We start from the raw sequence: 20,652 nt of genomic DNA, 5'->3' as shown, positions 1-20,652 counted from the left end.
CTTTATGAATAGGGAATGTTTGTTTCAATTGTTGCAACATTTTTAAGCCTGTTCTGGGCCTTCCACTGGATGGAAAAACTTTAATGAACTGTAATAACTGACAGAAATAACCGTAATTCCATGACCTGAAATACCCGTAAATCAATTAACTAAAATCACTGACTAAAATGGAGGTAGGAAGACAAAAATGTATTGTGTACCCAAAAGCCTTGGAATAACAACATTGATAACAGAAGGAAAACTTTAAACCCATCTCACAATAGAAAAGTGATTATTAAAGTAAACAGAAAGGAAAAGCTGGGGATCAGGGTTATAAAAAGCTGGGCAACAGCCCAAAAACAAAAATTACACTTGGCAGTCACCTCATGGTGTGTTGGAAGAGCTTCTAAATACTAATTATGTGTAATATGTTGACAGTTACATCCAAGTCATTGATAAATTATTAAATGTAAAATTTAAACCCAGGCAACGCTAGTGTATGTGTATACAAGTGTATGTATGTATGTATGTATGTATGTATGTATGTATGTATATATATATATATATATATATATATATATATATATATATATATATATATATTTATATATTGCACTGACTTGTGTTGCTTGTTGGAGAAGCTTCTTCTTGGGACTTCTGTGCATTGGTATAATGGAGGTATGAGGGTGTACTTACCTGACATATTTAAGACTTGTGTCATAGGTCCTGATTCAGAGGTGAACAGATATGCAGTAGTGGCTGTGTCTGTTGTCACAGTCACCCCTGTGACAAATGCTGCAGCCAATGGATTGCCTGAGACGTGGCTGGCTGTGGCTCTAATCTGTGGTGCCACACCATTGATTTGAATGGCTTGCATGCAATTCCAATCTGTGTCCGCCATCCACTGTATAACCATAGGGGATGCATGTGCAATGGCATGCGCAGATGTTCTATGTCTGTCAACCTCTGAATTAGACCCACAAAACTGACCTTACTTCCTCACAGACCCATATTCTTTGTTTGTGCCTTAGAGTTGCAAACTCACTTCATACTGTAAATGTCATCTTGCAACTCCATCTTGAAAGTAGATTTGTCCTCTTTTTAAAATAAAATCTTCATAAAGAAAACATGTGACTTTTATCTTGTAGTAGCAAAACCTATTGATCAGATTGCAGGTTTACACTGTATCTCCTCTTACATTTTACATAAGGTAGCTAAGCGGGCTGTTGCCAGTCAGCCGGATGCAATGGACGCAGCAGACCGGGCAATAAAGTTCCAGCAGAAGTACTGGAATAAACTGCAGACCTTGAGACATCAGCCGTTGTAAGTATCTTGGTGCTGCCTCCTGTGGAAGACCGAAGTTGACATATTTACATAGATAGCAAAGATTAATGCGCAGTTTGTGTTTGGAAGCCAATGTTTACATCACATTTAGTCTTAGTAACATTTAGCTGTTTCTTGGTTTATGCATATTACTCAATATAGATACAGTACGTTAAGTAGAATAAATCTCTCTTTCTCCCCACTCTCGCTGCTGATAAATAATATTTTTAGACCTGTGACTGTGGCACTGCCACTTCTCTGTTTTATCCAACCTCGTCTTTTATGTGAGCTTTTTAAATGACGGAACGTTAGTTTTCTCTCCTGGAAAAAGGATGAGATCACCTACAGCAAGAAATGGGTGGTATTCAGTATGCCGACTGACGGGATCCCGGCGCACAGTATACCGGCGCCGGGATCCCGACAGCCGGCATACCGACACTTATTCTCCCTCGTGGGGGTCCACGACCCCCCTGGAGGGAGAATAAAATAGCGTGGCGAGCGCAGCGAGCCCGCAAGTGGCTCATTTGCGCTCGCCACACTGTCGGTAAGCCGGCGGTCGGGCTCCCGGCGCCGGTATGCTGGTCGCCGGGAGCCCGACCGCCGGCAGATCGTAGTGAACCCGCAAGAAATAGCTGATTAGCAATGCAGTAGAGTAGATTACCTCTAATAGTGAATGTCCAGAAGTTGGGTTATATCACACAATGAGGTGTGGAAGGTTTTGTTTTATATACAGCTTTGCAGATTATTAGTAAAGAGGCGTGGACGTTTGCTGTATGGGATGGTGGATGTACTTATTACATTTAATCAAAGCTGTAGTTGAAAGTCAGGAAAAGGCCACACATTGCACTATATTTACAGAGCTGTAGCTTTGTAGGACCCTGCATCTTGACAGGTTTGTGGTGACAATTTAAAGCGGCTCTAACATTAAGTATAAAGCCACTAGACTTAATACTTAATGTTAGCGCTGCTTTAATTTTTCACCTCAAACCTGCCGATTTTGTCTGTACAGAAGTATGGCATTATCCCATTTCCAAAAATATGTGACTGAAGTTTAAGAAGTGTAAGAAAATAAGAAGTAATAAATCTAATGTTGATCTCTTTCACCTACGGTTCTGTAATAAACAAACAGGCCATGTAACCTGACTAGTACAGTAGGTTGCTGATAGATAGCAGTGTCCCACAGGAAGCTCTTTCCCGAACATGGTGCAGCTGACGTGTATCTTAATTTCAGGCAGCACTTGGTTGGTTAGGAATGATGCATATTGGAATGCAGTAAATGATAATTTCTACCTAGTAGCCCCATTCCTCAAGCATGTGATATTTATGCCAATATCAGAACAAATGTGTCAGTTTCCCAGCCACATCACAGATTTTAATTGGGATTGTTAATTTCTGGCCTGTTTCACGCTGCATATCCTACACACATGTTCTCCAAAACTTACCTCTCTGGAGTCTCTCTGCTGCAGCGCTACATAAATCACCAGGGGAATGGTGCAACTGCCATTTTCCTGGAATTTTGAGCAAGCGCAGTAGAAAAATTGCCAGAAATAGCAGTAGATTTTGCCCAGTCTACTCACTTGCTCTGCTGGCTGGAAAGGAGGTAGCCTGGATGTAGACTGCACATGGGACCCCCTCTTCTCCTAATACACCTCTGCCACCCTGCAATCATTATAGATACAGCAGTGGTTGTAGGCTAGTCAGCCACAGTTACACTTGCATTGCATGCATCATTATCAGTGTGTCCCTATGCCTGGTGTAAAATATGCATCGATAAACACGGATTTCTAAGTACATACAACTCCACATAGTCTACACCTCCGTCTACACACCTTTATTAAGCTTAGCCGATGTGAGAACGCTCAGTTTTCACCCAGTTTTGCCCATTCATCTCCAAGTAGGGAAGTGACTGAGTTTGGTATGACTCTTAGGGGTATATTTACTAAGGTGTGAGGTTTTTTTTAGAAGTGAAGATGTTGCCCATAGCAACCAATCAGATTCTATTTATTTTCTTCTAGAAGCAGCTTGATAAATGTTAAGTGGAATCTAATTGGTTGCTATGGGCAACATCTCCACTTCTAAAAACTTACACCTCAGTACATATACCCCTTAATCGGCCTGAGCATGCTTATTGTTAAATCTTGAGATCTTTCCGCAATACAGCCAGCATCAGCTCCACTGTGTATAGCTGGTCTGGCTTGGGTCCTTGCAGACTAATGAGGGATTCTCAGAGAACTTTGCAGAAGGGAAAGGTGGTGTCGCTCAGAACAGCTGAAGTGAAAAATGAGAGCAAATATCTGGTAGATATGGTTATGCCATGTTCTGTTCTTCTTTGCACCAGTGTTCTCATATGTTCCAAACTGTAATATAATACATAAAAAATTAAATATTATGCTATAATATGAGGCAGTGCTCCGAACGAATAGACTAAACCCTAAACCTAAAAAAACACCATGTACCACAAACTGTTTTTCCTAATAGCACTTCATAGTTTCCTCTATAAGATGGCAACAATCCTTCACTATTCCCGTTATCCATCGCTCTGTACACATTGCTGCCTCATTAATCCACTCCCCTCTTATTACCACTCTTGAGCTTTTAACCTGTCTGTGTACACTAACTGTAACATCCTCAACTTGTCACCATAAGAAACTATCACACAACTCTCCCAACTATACCTATCTCGCTCTTCTTCTGCTTCTACTAGCTGGTGACCTATCCCCAAATCCAGGTCCCATCCAAGTCACTAAAATGTGCTTTATGGAATGCACGCTCTGTTTGCAACAAATTAACATCTATTCATGAGCTTTTAATAAAAAAAAAAAAAAAACTCAATATGCTAGCTATAACAGAAACATAGCTCACACTGCCTCCCCTGCAGCACTGTCACATGGTGGCCTCCACTTCACACACACCACCAGGCCTGGTAATAGTAAAGGAGGTGGGGTTGGAATATTACTGTCCAAATCTTACACACACACAATTTTACCACCTGTTCCCTCACTCGCATTTACATCATTTGAAGTACATTCTATTAGGGTTTTCACCCCTTTCTTTCTGCGTGTTGCAGCTATCTATGGGCAACCCAAAAAGTTTCTGGAAGATTTTTCTGCTTGGTTCCCTCACTTTTTATCCTCTGACATCTCTACCATCATTATGGGCGATTTCAATATCTCTATTAACAGTCCATAATTTCCCCATGCCTCCAAACTTCTCTTTCTAACCGCCTCTCCCAATGGACTGACTCCACTACTCATCAGGAGGGCTACTGATCTTGTATTCACCAGACTATGCTCTGTTTCTGAACTCACTAGCACTCCTTTCCCTCTCTCAGATCACAACCTTATCACCTGCATGCTCTCCTCCATTACTTCAAACTCAATGTTCCTGAAGTCTACCAAGCCACCTCTAACTCGCAGAAATATTAACGCTATTAATTTTCAACAACGATCTACTTCACTACAACCACTGCTCTCACCAATTTCTACATTCACCTCTCCTGAGACTGCTGTATCACACCTTAACCAAACTCTAGAAACAGCACTCGATGAAGTGACTCCAGCTACCCATCACACTCCACGTAGACTTTGATGTCAACCGTGGCACTCTAAACACATAAGACACCTACAAAAACTCTCACGTAAAGTAGAACGCCAGTGGCGTAAATCTCATAGTTCAAGTGACTTTCTCACATATAAGACCGTGTACCACTCTTATCGTAATGCTCTGGACACTGCCAAACAACATACAATATTTTCAGTCTATTATCTCTGCTTAAGCCTGTAACCCCAAGCGACTTTTTAATACATTTAAATCACTTCTTGTCCCTCCCTAACCCAACCCTCCAGCAACTATCAGTGCGCAAGATCTTGCTTCCTATTTCAAGCACAAGATTGATAAGATCCGAAATGAAATGGTATCCTCTTCCACAGCCAGTGACCTGCTCAATTCCCTTCCTTACCCCTCTAACACCTACTCTTCATTTTTTTCCTACAAATGAAGATGAAGTATCTGCACTCTTCTCATCTGTCAACTCTACTACCTCTCCTATTGATTCTATACCCTCAAAAATTAGTAAAGCTCTGTCTGTGCTCATCCCAACCTTAACTAAAATCTGTAATCTCTCTATGTCTACTGGTATCTTTCCTTCTCTGTACAAGCATGCAGTGATTACTCCCATTCTGAAAAGAGCAAAACTCTGATGCTAACTCTCAGCTCCCATGCCCCTGCAAGCTACTTGAGAGACTTGCCAACACTAGCCACACACACTTTCTTAACTCACACAGCTTACTTGACCCACTTCAGTCAGGATTTCATGCCCAAGACTCCACAGAGACGGCACTGATTAAGGTTGTGAATGATTTGGTCACTGCTAAATCTAAAGGCCATCACTCACTACTTATTCTCCTTGATCTCTCTGCTGCTTTTGACATTGTTGACCACTCTCTTCTCATACAAACACTACAATCCATAGGTCTTCAGGACAGGTTCTCATCCTACTTATCTAATCGCTCCTTCAGTGTTCGTTTCTGATTCCACCTCCTGTTCACTGCCTCTATCAGTTGGAGTACCGCAAGGCTCAGTCTTAGGTCCTCTGCTTTTCTCTATCTATACTACATCTATTGGCAAACTAATCAACTCTTTCGGATTTCAGTACCATCTGTATGCAGATGATACTCAAATCTACCTATCCTCCCCAGATTTGTCACCATCTGTATTGGGCTGTGTCACTGAATGCCTTTCTGCCATTTCATCTTGGCCACCTCAAACTTAATATTTCCAAAAACAGAATTTACTATTGGCCGGTGGAAATATAATTGTTTCCAACCTGATATCTCTAACACTGTTGAGAACTCGGCAATCATCCCTACCCCACAAGCTCACTGCCTAGGTGTCATTCTTGACTCTGAACTGTCCTTTGTTCCCCACATTCAATCTGTCTCAAGATCATGTTACATACATCTAAGAAACATGTCCAAAATCCAACCATATCTTACACAAGACACAGTAAAAACTCTAATCCATGCGCTCATTATCTCTCACATTGATTATTGTAATAGTCTCCTGACCGGTCTTCCCAAACATAGGCTCTCACCACTACAATCCATTTTGAATGCAGCTGCGAGGCTAATCATCCTCGCTAGACGTTCATCGCCTGCAGATCCGCTCCGGCAGTCCCTCCATTGGTTACCTGTATTCTACCGTATTAAATATAAAAATGCTTACATACAAGGCTATTAACCAAACTGCGCCAACATACATCTCTTCACTCACCTCAAAATATCTCCCTACCCGACCTCTCCGCTCTGCACAAGATCTGCGTCTTTCATCCACACGCATTACTTGTTCCCACTCAAAATTACAGGACTTTATCCGGGCTTCACCCACTCTGTGGAATGCCCTCCCTTGCACAATAAGACTCACCTCTAGTCTCCAAACCTTTAAACGTTCCCTGAAAACTCACCTCTTCATACAAGCCTATCAAATTCCAGACCCATCCACATAACCTTCAGTGCTTCCCTATCTAATTACATCCTCTCTGTACAGTACACATAACATCACATATCTTGTCTTTCTTTACTCTCACACCCTCCTGACCCTTGGCCAACATTGCTGGGTGATCATATTCAACCCATTAAGTACCTAGCAATCTGGTGGACCATTATGCAATAGGTAGCATCTATCCTTGTGTATCAATGCCTATTTCCCTATAGATTGTAAGCTTGCAGGCAGGGCCTTCCTACCTCTGTCTGTCTGTTTTACCCAGTTTTGTTCTATTATAGTTGTTCTAATTGTAAAGCGCAACAGAATATGCTGCGCTATATAAGATAATAATAATGATGATAATAATAATAAATAAATGATAAACCCCATTAGAGAGTGCAGTGGGCTGAAATAGAACAAGCCTAATGTGTATGATCTGATCATTTAATTTCTAGAAATGTCCCAAATTAATCTTCTTTTTTTCTGTCTTAGTGCATATGGATCATTGACTGTCAGAAGTTTGCTAGATACACGAGAGCACTGCTTAAATGAATTCAATTTTCCGGACCCCTACTCAAAAGTGAGAACCTTTTTAATCCAAAATATATATAGGGTTTTGTATGATCTCAGCGTTCTGGGTGCCTGCAGGTCACATAACTGACCCCGGCACCTTGAACCCGAGAATCCCGACACATTTTGAGGGTAAGTAAGCTAACCCTAACCCAGTGGTTCTCATACTGTGTGCCTAGGCACCCTGGGGTGCCTAGGGACACTTACAGGGGTGCCTTGGATTGGTGGCCCAGGACCAATTCAAATTATTTATGGTCAGTGTAATAAGCAAAACCAGTGCTGGTGGCTGTTAATCATAAAATATGTGGACAAACAGAAGCAAATCTTGTCCCTCACCCCACAATTAAACCTAAGGATGACCTATAAACACAATTGAATGAATTTAATATTTCTTTCTACATTTCTCAATGAGAAATTTTTGCCCTAGGGGTGCCATGAAGAAAAATTCTGATACTCTAGGGCGCTGTGATTCAAAAAAATTTGGGAGCCACTGCCCTAACCCTTCTCTGGTGGCAGCTAGGGCTAAATCTAGAGGGGGTGGTGGCTTCGGCTAACCGCCATCAGTGCATGTGCATGTGCCCCCTGCATTATAGCACTTCATATACGGATTCAGGTTTTGTTGGATTATAATGCAATTAGGATGCACATTTGAATGAAAAACTATGTTCAGTACAAGTCAAGTAGCACGGGACCAGGTGCACTGAGAAGGGATGTTTGGCGCGATTGCAGCAATATGTATGAGAACACATCTGTAGCTCGCTGAGCCTGCATTACTATACACTCCTAGAACCAGACCAGACTGCATATTCCAGGAAGCAGCTCTCTGGTTCATCTCCAGTTCAACAAACACCAATCAAGGCAGCCTCTACAGGGACCAATATCTGGCACCAAGGCTAATGTGTGATGTCATATGGTTTCAGGGAGTGAAATCACATTGTGCATGCTGTCATGTGCATAGTACAATAACGTGCATAGTAGCACACAATGTGAGGGAGATTTATTAAAGCTTGGAGAGAGATACAGTGGAGAGAAATAAAGTACTAACCAATCAGCACATAAACTGTCATGTTACAGGCTGTGTTTGAAAAATGACAGGAGGTGATTGGTTGATACTTTATTTTTCTCCAAGCTTTCATTAATCTCCCCCTATAACTCCATCCGCTTCACTCTTGGCAGCTTAGTACACTGCTCAAAAAAATAAAGGGAACACTTAAACAACACAATGTAACTCCAAGTCAATCACACTTCTGTGAAATCAAACTGTCCACTTAGGAAGCAACACTGATTGACAATCAATTTCACATGCTGTTGTGCAAATGGAATAGACAACAGGTTGGAATTATAGGCAATTAGCAAGACACCCCCCAATAAAGGAGTTGTTCTGCAGGTGGTGACCACAGACCACTTCTCAGCTCCTATGCTTTCTGGCTGATGTTTTGGTCACTTTTGAAAGCTGGCGGTGCTTTCACTCTAGTGGTAGCATGAGACGGAGTCTACAACCCACACAAGTGGCTCAGGTAGTGCAGCTCATCCAGGATGGCACATCAATGCGAGCTGTGGCAAGAAGATTTGCTGTGTCTGTCAGCGTAATGTCCAGAGCATGGAGGCGCTACCAGGAGACAGGCCAGTACATCAGGAGACGTGGAGGAGGCTGTAGGAGGGCAACAACTCAGCAGCAGGACCGCTACCTCCGCCTTTGTGCAAGGAGGAACAGGACGAGCACTGCCAGAGCCCTGCAAAATGACCTCCAGCAAGCCACAAATGTGCATGTGTCTACTCAAACGATCAGAAACAGACTCCATGAGGGTGGTATGAGGGCCCGACGTCCACAGGTGGGGGTTGTGCTTACAGCCCAACACCGTGCAGGACGTTTGGCATTTGCCAGAGAACACCAAGATTGGCAAATTCGCCACTGGCGCCCTGTGCTCTTCACAGATGAAAGCAGGTTCTCACTGAGCACATGTGACAGACGTGACAGAGTCTGGAGACGCCAAGGAGAATGTTCTGCTGCCTGCAACATCCTCCAGCATGACTGGTTTGGCAGTGGGTCAGTAATGGTGTGGGGTGGCATTTCTTTGGGGGGCCACACAGCCCTCCATGTGCTCGCCAGAGGTAGCCTGACTGCCATTAGGTACCGAGATGAGATCCTCAGACCCCTTGTGAGACCATATGCTGGTGCGGTTGGCCCTGGGTTCCTCCTAATGCAAGACAATGCTAGACGTCATGTGGCTGTAGTGTGTCAGCAGTTCCTGCAAGACGAAGGCATTGATGCTATGGACTGGCCCGCCCGTTCCCCAGACCTGAATCTAATTGAGCACATGTGTTATTTTAGTGTTCGCTTTATTTTTTTGAGCAGTGTAGATCCTGGATTATTAAATGACATTACCAGGGGATCCTCTGTCCCATTATACACTGAATTACAAGAAAAACTTAAGATTTCATAAAGTCTCTTTTCAGTTTCTCTAATTACAACATTTCCGTACTGTTGCTAAGAAACAGCTAATGAGCAGTCCCATTACTACTTGTGAATCCCTGTGCTTCCACCAAGGGCTTTCTTTCCATTCTGTATTCCTAACTGCAGACTCCCCCTTCTGATCATAGAGCTAATTCCAAGTCTGCCTGGGAGTCAGGTCTGGAGACGCCAAGGAGAACGTTCTGCTGCCTGCAACATCCTCCAGCATGACCGGTTTGGCAGTGGGTCAGTAATGGTGTGGGGTGGCATTTCTTTGGGGGGCCGCACAGCCCTCCATGTGCTCGCCAGAGGTAGCCTGACTGCCATTAGGTACCGAGATGAGATCCTCAGACCCCCTGTGAGACCATATGCTGGTACGGTTGGCCCTGGGTTCCTCCTAATGCAAGACAATGCTAGACGTCATGTGGCTGGAGTGTGTCAGCAGTTCCTGCAAGACGAAGGCATTGATACTATGGACTGGCCCGCCCGTTCCCCAGACCTGAATCCAATTGAGCACATCTGGGACATCATGTCTCGCTCCATCCACCAACGCCACGTTGCACCACAGACTGTCCAGGAGTTGGCGGATGCTTTAGTCCAGGTCTGGGAGGAGATCCCTCAGGAGACCATCCGCCACCTCATCAGGAGCATGCCCAGGCGTTGTAGGGAGGTCATACAGGCACGTGGAGGCCACACGCACTACTGAGCCTCATTTTGACTTGTTTTAAGGACATTACATCAAAGTTGGATCAGACTGTAGTGTGTTTTTCCACTTTAATTTTGAGTGTGACTCCAAATCCAGACCTCCATGGGTTAAGAAATTTGATTTCCATTGATAATTTTTGTGTGATTTTGTGGTCAGCACATTCAACTATGTAAAGAACAAAGTATTTAATAAGAATATTTCATTCATTCAGATCTAGGATGTGTTATTTTAGTGTTCCCTTTATTTTTTTGAGCAGTGTATTTTCCATGGCTTAGTTTATCCTAATGGGAAAAAAAATCACTTTGAAATCTTAATTACTGAGAGTTGTTTCCTGCAGACAGCAGTTACATCCAGAAAGTACCCATCAGTGTGATGGGAAACGCTGTATGTTAAAAACTTTTGTCCTGCTTTGCCCCACTGCCTGTTTACCAAGTACAGCATAATGCACTCTGGTGGTTTGCTAAGTGTAATTGCTATGTACAGGAACTGCCTCTCCCTACTATATATTCATAGTTGCCTACCCTCCTGGATACTGCGGGAGAGTCCTGTTTTAAGCTTTTATCTCCTGCTGCCCTGCCGTGCATTGTAATGAAGATGGAACAAGGGATCGTTCTGGCCTTCATTACGTCATTCTGATGTGTATGTGTGGTACAATATGTTAGCCCGTCGACCGGCATATTGTCCAGATGCACATTGCTCCAGTGTGTAAACAGCTTAACTGAACAATTTCCCCCGATATCCTTTCTCGTGCTGTAATCACGGTGATGTAATCAGCATTAATTACCCATTTATGAAGTGTTTTATCTGGACTGTTAACATATTTACAGATTTCAGTAGTGTTGAGCTAACTTTTAATAATTTGTGTATATTTAGTCAGCTAGATAAACATGTTACGTATTAAATTACAGAGAAATAAATTTTATTAACCGTGTCCTGTATGTGCCATCCTGTGTAACTGTTGGTGTCTGCCTTGATGACTTATTGGTCCAATAGAGGTCACAAAAGAGGAGAGTGATGAAATGGCTTTTGGAGTGAACATTCCAAGCCTAGGTAAAGGAATCTTCCTTCTGTAACACCAGTTTCTCATGTTTTCCAGGTAAAGCAGAAAGAAAATGACATAGCCTTAAAATATTATCAGAAAGTGATCCGATCATTGGATGCATTGGTTTGGGAGGAGAAGCAGCTTGCGCTGGTGAAAGGACTGTTAGCAGGCAATGTGTTTGACTGGGGAGCAAAAGCAGTCTCTGAGTAGGTGTCCATTGTTTTACACCATTTTCTCTATAGATACGCCCTCTGTATTCCAATACGTCCCGCAGTATATTGGTGCCATGAATTATTTCATTAGATCATCTATCAGTTGGCCAGTCCCGATTAACGTAAATTTGTATATGCCTGACATTTTATAATTATTTGGTATTAAGCATTATGTTATAGAAATGTTAAATGATTTATGTGATGCAAATAGGGAGATCTTGTTTAAGTACACATGGATGGCCAAAACAGATAGATCCTTCTATATTCATCACACATTTGGCAGGGCAGACGTGATTTTTCAAGACTGTCCTGATGGCAGGAACTTGCGGGGAGTTAGGAGCTCTTGCACTGCATAAATAATAGAAAAGCCTTGCCAAACCCTGACTAAAAGTCCTGACTGGTGGGACCATTGTGTAGTTTGATGATGCCCCTAAAATGTAGGATGTAATTTGATGCATTCTGTTCTCTACGGGGTATGCATTTGGCATCCCAGGGGATCGGGATGCCGGCTGTCATGAATCCCCACACTGCTGAAGACACCAGCGCCGGAACACAGACCACTGGGATCCCGAAGGTAAGTATTCGGGCAATTATTAGGGTTAGTGCCCGGGGGTGTAAACTTTGGGCTAGTCATCAGGGGGATTTAGGGTTAGGCACTAGGGGGAAGGTTAGCCCACCACCTCCCGAAATGTAGCCGTAGCTGCCCCTTCCCCCCGGATTTAGCCCTAGCTGCCACCAAAGGGGAATTGGGGTAGCTTACTCCCCCCCCCCCCCCCCCCCCAAAGTGTCTGGATTCTCTTTCGGGGGGCCAGGGTCGTCATATGGCCATTGGAATCTCGAACGCCGGGATCATTTATCACACCTCTCTAAGGAGTATGGAACTCATGCTTACCATAGGTATCAATGATCTCTGAACTGGTTGGAGTATTTTAGTTATATATACCTAACTCCCTCAGATGTAGAACACCATAGTAAATATGGGGGTCATTGAGACCCGATCGCACGCTAGCTTTTTTTGCATGGGTCTAAACTGCGCATGCGTATGCTCCGCAATGCGCAGGCGCATCGGTCGCCGGGGGTCGCCGGACAGCGACGGCTTTAACGAAGAAAGCAATCGCACCGGCGATCGCAAGAAGATTGACAGGAAGAGGCCGTTAGTGGGTGTCAACTGACCGTTTCTAGTGAGTGTCCGGAAAAATACAGGTGTGCCCAGCCGTTTGGAGGGAGGATTCCTGACGTCAGCTCCTGGCCGGATCATCGCAGCGGCTGAGTAAGTCCTGAGCTGTGCAGAGACTGCACAAACTTTTGTTTGTGCAGCTCTTTGCACAAGCGATCGCACCCCTGCGCAGCGATTACCCCCTCCTCCTGTAGGCGGCAACTACCTGATCGCAGAAAAAAAACGCCTGCGTGCGATCAGGTCTGAATCTCCCCCTGTGTTCTGGGAAAAACCATGTTGCAATGCAAGGGATATAAATACATGTTTTCTTTTTACATACAGGGTAGTTACCATCTGCCTTTGTATGTAGCCCGCAAATGCATTTTTTTTATTCTGCAATTTAAAACTAAGACACATCCCCTCTCATATCTAAAATGGAGTACACACCTAAACGGCGATGCGACAATGCGCTGCAACAATGTATTGTATATACGCACATATGATGACAACACAATATACCTTTACATGCTTCATGTAACAATATAATACCGGGTTGTCCATGGAATCGTCCATTGAACGTGCAGAACATCTTATGGGAATATGCACCTCCCAACTCATCAAACAATGAATTGGTTGGCTTTGAGTGCACACATTAAGTGATGATCGTTGCGATCCATCGTGAATTGCAACACCGTCCAATATATTGTATTGTGTGTACCCAGCTCAAGTATCTCTGCACATCTTGCAGTGCAGCATGGCTTATCCAGGTGTAAAGCTACTCATTTGTTTTGCTTTTCTCCCAACCCAGAAGCCGCCCCATTTGTTCATGTAGCCTTACTTTTTCTGAACTGTCATTTGTTTTGCATTGTGATTACATTGTGAGCTGTGTTATTTGACCTATTGTTCTAATAGAAAATGTGATGTGATGTTTGTCTTGTTTCTTAGAGTCTTGGAGTCTGACCCAGAATTTGGATTTGAGGAAGCAAAGAAGAAGTTACAGAGTGAGTTTGCAGGAAGTGTAATGTTATCGCAGGACATTTCATAAGTAATACAGGAACATATTGGTGTTGCGTGTCTGTCTTTTGACAAATTTAATACTAAGGCCCAAATGTATTAAGCCTTAAAGAGTGATAAAGTGGAATTGGATAAAGAGGTATAAATGACCATCCAATCAGATTCCTAAGTTGCCATAAAACAGGCTTTGTTAGAAGAAAAGACAGGAGCTGATTGGCTGGTACTTTATCACTCTTTATCTGTCTCCACTATATCACTTTTTAAGACTTAATACATTCTAAGTATACAGAATGCTATAGACCTGGTACTCAATTAAATTTTATGTGTAATCTGGACCCTGGAGCAAATTCTGAATCCATACCTGACCATTCGCCAAGATGGAAATTTAAGCCCAACATGTTTTATGCTTCTGTGCTTTCTGTACTCTGTTGTCATTACTTTTACTTTCATCTAACAGCTAGACCATGGCTTGTTGACTCTTATTGTGAATGGATCAAAAGGTTAAAGGTAAGTTTGTCTTCATAGTCATGGCTTGATGTTATGATCAGAATAATGACTTTCTAGTCTCACTAGAGGACATGTGCACATTACAGATGTGGCCACATACACACATCCTCAAATCACGCAAGTAGCCTTGTTTGGTGCACCACAGAGTTTGCGGCTTAGCCACGCCATGCAACTTTTTCATAAAATTAGCTTCTAGCTTAATAAACTTCATGACTATTGGACATCTGAGTAACCCCTCAGGTTACCCAGGATGTCCGGCCAAATAACGCTGCTGGAGCCAGTGAAGCTGTATCTGAGAACACAGCCACTGGCTTTGGCACACTCCTGTTTTCTGGAACGCTTCCTGTTGCCGCCCCAATTGCCAGCAGCATGTCGATGCTGTGGCATTTGGGGCACTGCGAGTGACATTGCATACCCAGATCTGCACACGCAGTGTGCGGCTCCTGCTCAGATCCAAAAACAGTGGCCCATTGAGGAAAGATTCTATTTGTCCACCTCTGAATCAGTCTCTTAGTGCACTATTAGTGAAATAAGGGGTCTATTTACTAAGCCTTGGATGGAGATAAAGTCACTGGAGATAAAGTACCAGCCAATCAGCTCCTAACTGTCATTTTTCAAACACAGCCTGTGGCATAGCAGTTAGGAGCCGATTGGCTGGTACTTAATCTCCAGCGACTTTATCTCCATCCAAGGCTTAGTAAATAGACCCCTAAGACTCAAAATTTGGGAAAAAGTACTCGGGGATCGCTACCCCTGCTGGAGCATCTAAGTCACAGTAGGTGTCTTGTGCCATATGGTGCAATAACGATGGGTGGATGAGGACACATCTGTCATCTTGCAAGATACACACTCTAGCACATAGTACCTTCTCCTTACTTGACGGACGCTACATCTTTGTTGGTCTTGGCAGATGTGCTTTACTATCTATACACCCCCACATATATGCCTTCTGGGTAGCAGCAATAATATCAAGAATAAAAAATTTATAATTGCGCAAACACTGTTTAAATGATTACATACATAGCATTACTTCAGTTTTTTTCAAAACAGGGATGAGTTCCTCAAATAGCGTCCACCGATATGACAAGTGAACTGAAAAAAATAATAAATGCAATAGTGCAGACATCCAATCCAATAAAATATGGTTTTATTTTAGTAATACACTCACAATGGATAGATAAAATAATGGATCGTTGCTCTAACTGGATACATTGATTAAAATGAATTCTTCTGACATCTTTGCAGTTTTAAAAAAGTGAAGTAAAACAATAGTGCAGACTCCCACTTTAAGGGAAAAGATTTCATAAAAAATGCACTCACAAACAAGAATATATAAAAACGCATGTAAAAGTCTCTGGTGATATAGGCAAACATACTCATCAGAGTCCCACAGAGTTCCGGATACTCCAAGGATTCTCCTATGGATGAGTTCCCGTATCGTTCCTCTTTTTCCAGATAGAAATCGGCACACCGCTTAATGCATTTCGAACCCCTCTGGGTTCTTCCTCACGCTTTTTACAGTAAAACAGCAAAGATGTCAGAAGAATTCATTTGAATCGATGTATCCAGTTAGAGCAACGATCTAATACATGCATTCTTTTATCTATCCATTGTGAGTGTGATACTAGAATAAAACCATATTTATTGGACTGGATGTCTGCATTATTTCATTTATTATTTTTTTCAGTTCACTTGTCATATCGGTGGACGCTATTTGAGGAACTCATCCCTGTTTTGAAAAATAGGGAAGTAATGTTATGTATGTAATCATTTAAACAGTGTTTGTGCAATTATACATTTTTTATTCTTGCTGTATTGATTGTGGAAAAATAGTGAATTTTTTCTTAAATGTTATATGCTGCAAGTGATCACTGTCTATTCAGCACAGAAAACACAGTACCTACTGCTTTAGCAGCAATAATATGAATGGTGTAATGTGATAAGCATACTCCTCTGCACATACTGTACTCCATATTATAGGTAGGGGACGTGCCACTGAGGCTGGGCATAGACTGAGTACTGTATAGTCCAGGTCCACCTCGGTTGGAGAATATGAAGAAAACATAAATGTTAGATACTTCCAGAGTGTATCTAGCAACAGGTTCCACATAGGATATGGATAATGTTTGCAGACTTGACATTTTGTCTTTTGTGCACATCTAACACCAAAAAAAATAGGATTTTGATAACCTACCGGTAAATTATTTTCTCCTAGTCCGTAGAGGATGCTGAGGATGACATCAAGACCATGGGGTATAGACTGTATCCGCAGGAGACATGGGCACTCTAAAGACTTTTCATTGGGTGTGAACTGGCTCCTCCCCCTATGCCCCTCCTCCAGACCTCAGTTGTAGGAACTGTGCCCAGGGAGACTGACATTTCGAGGAAAGGAATTACTTAACTAGTGGTGAGATATCTACCAACTCACACCCTTAACCATGCCGCACACATGGCATTCAACATAACACGCCAACAGGCATGAACTAATTGCAGCAACATGCTGAAACCAAAATAACACAACTTGTGTAACTGTAGTAACTAAACTGCAGGTAAAGTACGCACTGGGACGGGCGCCCAGCATCCTCTACGGACTAGGAGAAAAGGATTTACCGGTAGGTTATCAAAATCCTATTTTCTAATACGTCCTAGAGGATGCTGGGGATGACATAAAGACCATGGGGTCTATACCAAAGCTCCAGTACGGGCGGGAGAGTGCGGATGACCCTACAGCACGGATTGACCAAACTTGAGGTCCTCATCGGCCAAGGTGTCAAACTTGTAGAACTTAGCAAATGTGTTTGACCCTGACCAAGTAGCTGCACGGCAAAGTTGTAATGCTAAGACCCCCCGGGCAGCCGCCCAGGATGAGCCCATCTTCCTAGTGGAGTTTGCCTTTACCGACGTCGGTAACGGCAATCCAGCTGTAGTATGAGCTTGCTGAATCGTATTTCTAATCCAACGTGCAATAGCCTGCTTGGAAGCAGGACAGTCAATCTTGTTGTGAACATACAGGACAAACAGAGCCTCTGTTTTCCGTATACGAGCTGTTCTAGCAACATAGATTTTCAAATCTCTAACCACATCTAGAGACTTTGAATCAGTGAATGTGTCAGTAACTACTGGCACCACAATAGGTTGGTTTATGTGAAAAGCAGAAACCACCTTAGGAAAAAAATGTTGTCGAGTTCGCAACTCTGCCCTATCTTCATGGAAAATCAGGTAAGGGCTCTTGTGAGACAAGGCCCCCAATTCAGACACCCGCCTTGCGGATGCCAATGCCAAAAGCATCACCACTTTCCAAGTGAGAAACTTCAACTCTATCTTTTGTAGAGGCTCAAACCAATCCGATTGAAGGAACTGCAATACCACGTTAAGGTCCCATGGTGCCACTGGAGGCACGAATGGAGGCTGGATGTGCAGAACCCCTTTCACGAAGGTCTGAACCTCTGGAAGAGAGGCCAATTGTTTTTGGAAGAACACTGACAAGGCCGAAATCTGGACCTTGATTGATCACAATCGTAGGCCCGCCTCCACAACATCCTGCAAAAAAATGGAGAAAACGTCCTAAGTGAAACTCTTCCGAAGGAGCCTTCTTGGATTTTGACGTTACTCCTTTTCTGGCCTGAATAAGGGTGGGGATGACCTCCTTAGGAATACCCTTCCTGGCTAGGATACGGTGCTCAACAGCTATGCCGTCAAACGTAGCCGCGGTAAGTCTTGGTACACACACGGCCCCTGCTGCAGCAGGTCCTCCCGAGGAGGAAGAGGCCAAGGATCTCCTATGAGTAACTGCTAAAGATCTGGGTACCAAGCCCTACTTGGCCAGACTGGGGCAATGAAGATTGCTCGAACCCTTGTCTTTCTTATGATCCTGAATATTTTTGGGATCAGCGGAAGTGGAGGGAAAACATAAACTGATGGAAACACCCACTGGGTCACCAGTGCATCCACTGCTACTGCTTGAGGGTCTCTCGACCTGGAACAGTATCTCTGAAGCTTCTTGTTGAGACGAGACGCCATCATGTCTCTTTGAGGAAATCCCCAAAGACTTGTCACCTCTGCGAAGACTTCTTGGTGGAGGCCCCACTCTCCTGGATGGAGGTCATGTCTGCTGAGGAAGTCTGCTTCCCAGTTGTCTACTCCCAGATTGAATATTGCCGACAGAGCTTGTAGATGTTTTTCTGCCCAGCGGAGGATTTTTGTCGCCTCTGCCATTGCCGCTCTGCTTTTCGTTCCGTCCTGCCTGTTTATGTATGCGACTGCTGTTACCTTGTCCGCCTGGATCTGCACTGGATGGTCTTGAAAAAGATGTACCGCTTGTTGAAGGCCATTGTAAATGGCTGTTAGCTCCAGAACGTTTATGTGAAGGAGGGCTTCCTGTGGTGACCAACGTCCCTGGAAGTTTTCTCCCTGAGAGACTGCTCCCCAGCCTCGGAGACTTGCATCCGTGGTTACTAAGACCCAGTCCTAAATCCCGAACCTGCGTCCCTCTAGCAGGTGAGAGCTGTGCAACCACCACAGGAGCGACATCCTGGTTTTTGACGACAGGATTATCTTTTTGTGCATGTGTAGGTGTGACCCCGACCATTTGTCCAACAGGTCCCACTGGAACCTGCCAAACTGTATGGCCTCGTAGGCCGCCACCATCTTCCCCAACAACTGAATGCACTGATGGATCGACACACTTGATGGTTTCAATATCTGTTTTACCATTTTCTGGATTTCCAGAGCCTTTTCCAGCGGAAGAAATACTCTCTGAACTTCTGTGTCCAGAATCATCCTGAGGAAAGACAACCTTGTCGTCGGTTCCAACTGTGACTTTGGGTAATTTATGATCCACCTGTGTTGTTGGAGTATTGACAGGGAGAGGGATATGTTTTGTAATAACTGCTCCCTGGATCTCGCCTTTATCAGGAGGTCGTCCAGATAAGGGATTATATTGACTCCTTTCTGACGAAGGAGGACCATCATCTCCGTCATCACCTTGGTGAATACCCTCGGCGCCATGGAGAGACCGAAAGGTAACGTCTGGAATTGGTAACGGCAATCTTGAATCGCGAATCTCAGACAAGCCTGGTGAGGAGGATAAATGGGAACATGCAGGTAAGCATCCTTTATGTCCACGACACCAAGTAGTCCCCCTCCTCCAGACTGGCAATCACCGCCCGAAGTGATTCCATCTTGAACTTGAACCTTTTCAGGAAGAAATTCAAATCTTTTAGATTTAAGATCGGTCTGACCGAGCCGTCCGGCTTCGGAACAACAAAGAGGCTTGAATAAAAACCCCGCCCTTGTTGTGACAACGGTACCAGGACTATGACCTGGTCTTGACATAATTTTTGGATTGCCGCTGTTACTGCTTCTCTCTCTGGTGGAGAAGCTGGCAAGGTCGATTTAAAAAATCGGCATGGGGGAACATCTTGAAACTCTAGTTTGTATCCCTGGGATACTATTTGCAACACCCAGGGGTCCAGGCCAGACAGAATTCCATCTTGGCTGAAGAGTTTGAGACGTGCCCTTACCCGAGCGGCCTCCCGCAAGGGAGTTCCAGCGTCATGCTGGGGATTTGGCAGAATTAGGGGTAGACTTTTGCTCTTGGGAACCTGGAGCCGGTGTGGGCTTCTTTCCCCTTCCCCTACCTGCAAATATGGGCGAACCTCTCGTCTTTTTGTATTTATTGGGCCGAAAGGACTGCATTTGCGGGTGATAGGTCTTTTTTGCCGGTGCAGGCGCAGAGGGCAAAAATGTTGACTTACCTGCGGTAGCCGCCGAGACTAACGCATCCAGGCCATCGCCAAATAAGGCCTCACCTTTATATGGGAGAGCCTCCATGTTTCTTTTGGAATCTGCATCCGCGTTCCACTGGCGAATCCACAACGCCCGCCTAGCCGATACTGCCATGGTAGCGGCTTGTGAACTCAAGAGCCCAATATCCTTCATTGCTTCCAGCGTGTAGGCGGCAGCGTCCTTGATATTCCCTAACTTAAGGACTATCTCATCTTTATCAATTGTGTCAATTTCTGATGACACGCTTTCTGACCATTTTTCAATAGCGCGACTCACCCATGCGCAGGCAATAGTGGGCCTAAGCAGTGTACCATTGGTAACATAAATGGATTTCAATGTCGTTTCCATTTTGCGGTCTGCCGCTCTTTAAGAGAAGCCGTGCCAGGAGCAGGGAGAATTACCTTCTTTGTCAACCTGGAAAGT

At 43.9% G+C, this 20,652-nt stretch overlaps 1 protein-coding gene across 3 annotated transcripts in view; it reads left to right on the top strand.

The window, feature by feature from the left end:
* Positions 1-20,652, top strand: part of PANK4 (pantothenate kinase 4 (inactive)) — a 243,774-nt gene that overhangs the window by 203,494 nt on the left and 19,628 nt on the right. For all 3 annotated transcript variants that reach the window (XM_063943091.1, XM_063943090.1, XM_063943092.1), the window contains 5 exons: positions 1,190-1,302; positions 7,276-7,363; positions 11,608-11,759; positions 13,867-13,922; positions 14,393-14,442. In XM_063943091.1, coding sequence (XP_063799161.1) covers positions 1,190-1,302; positions 7,276-7,363; positions 11,608-11,759; positions 13,867-13,922; positions 14,393-14,442 — 459 coding nt within the window. The remainder of the gene's footprint in view (positions 1-1,189; positions 1,303-7,275; positions 7,364-11,607; positions 11,760-13,866; positions 13,923-14,392; positions 14,443-20,652) is intronic.

This window comes from Pseudophryne corroboree, chromosome 10 (assembly GCF_028390025.1).
Source record: "Pseudophryne corroboree isolate aPseCor3 chromosome 10, aPseCor3.hap2, whole genome shotgun sequence".
Classification (NCBI taxonomy): Eukaryota; Metazoa; Chordata; class Amphibia; order Anura; family Myobatrachidae; genus Pseudophryne; species Pseudophryne corroboree.
This window is presented reverse-complemented; position numbering and strand designations above follow the sequence as displayed.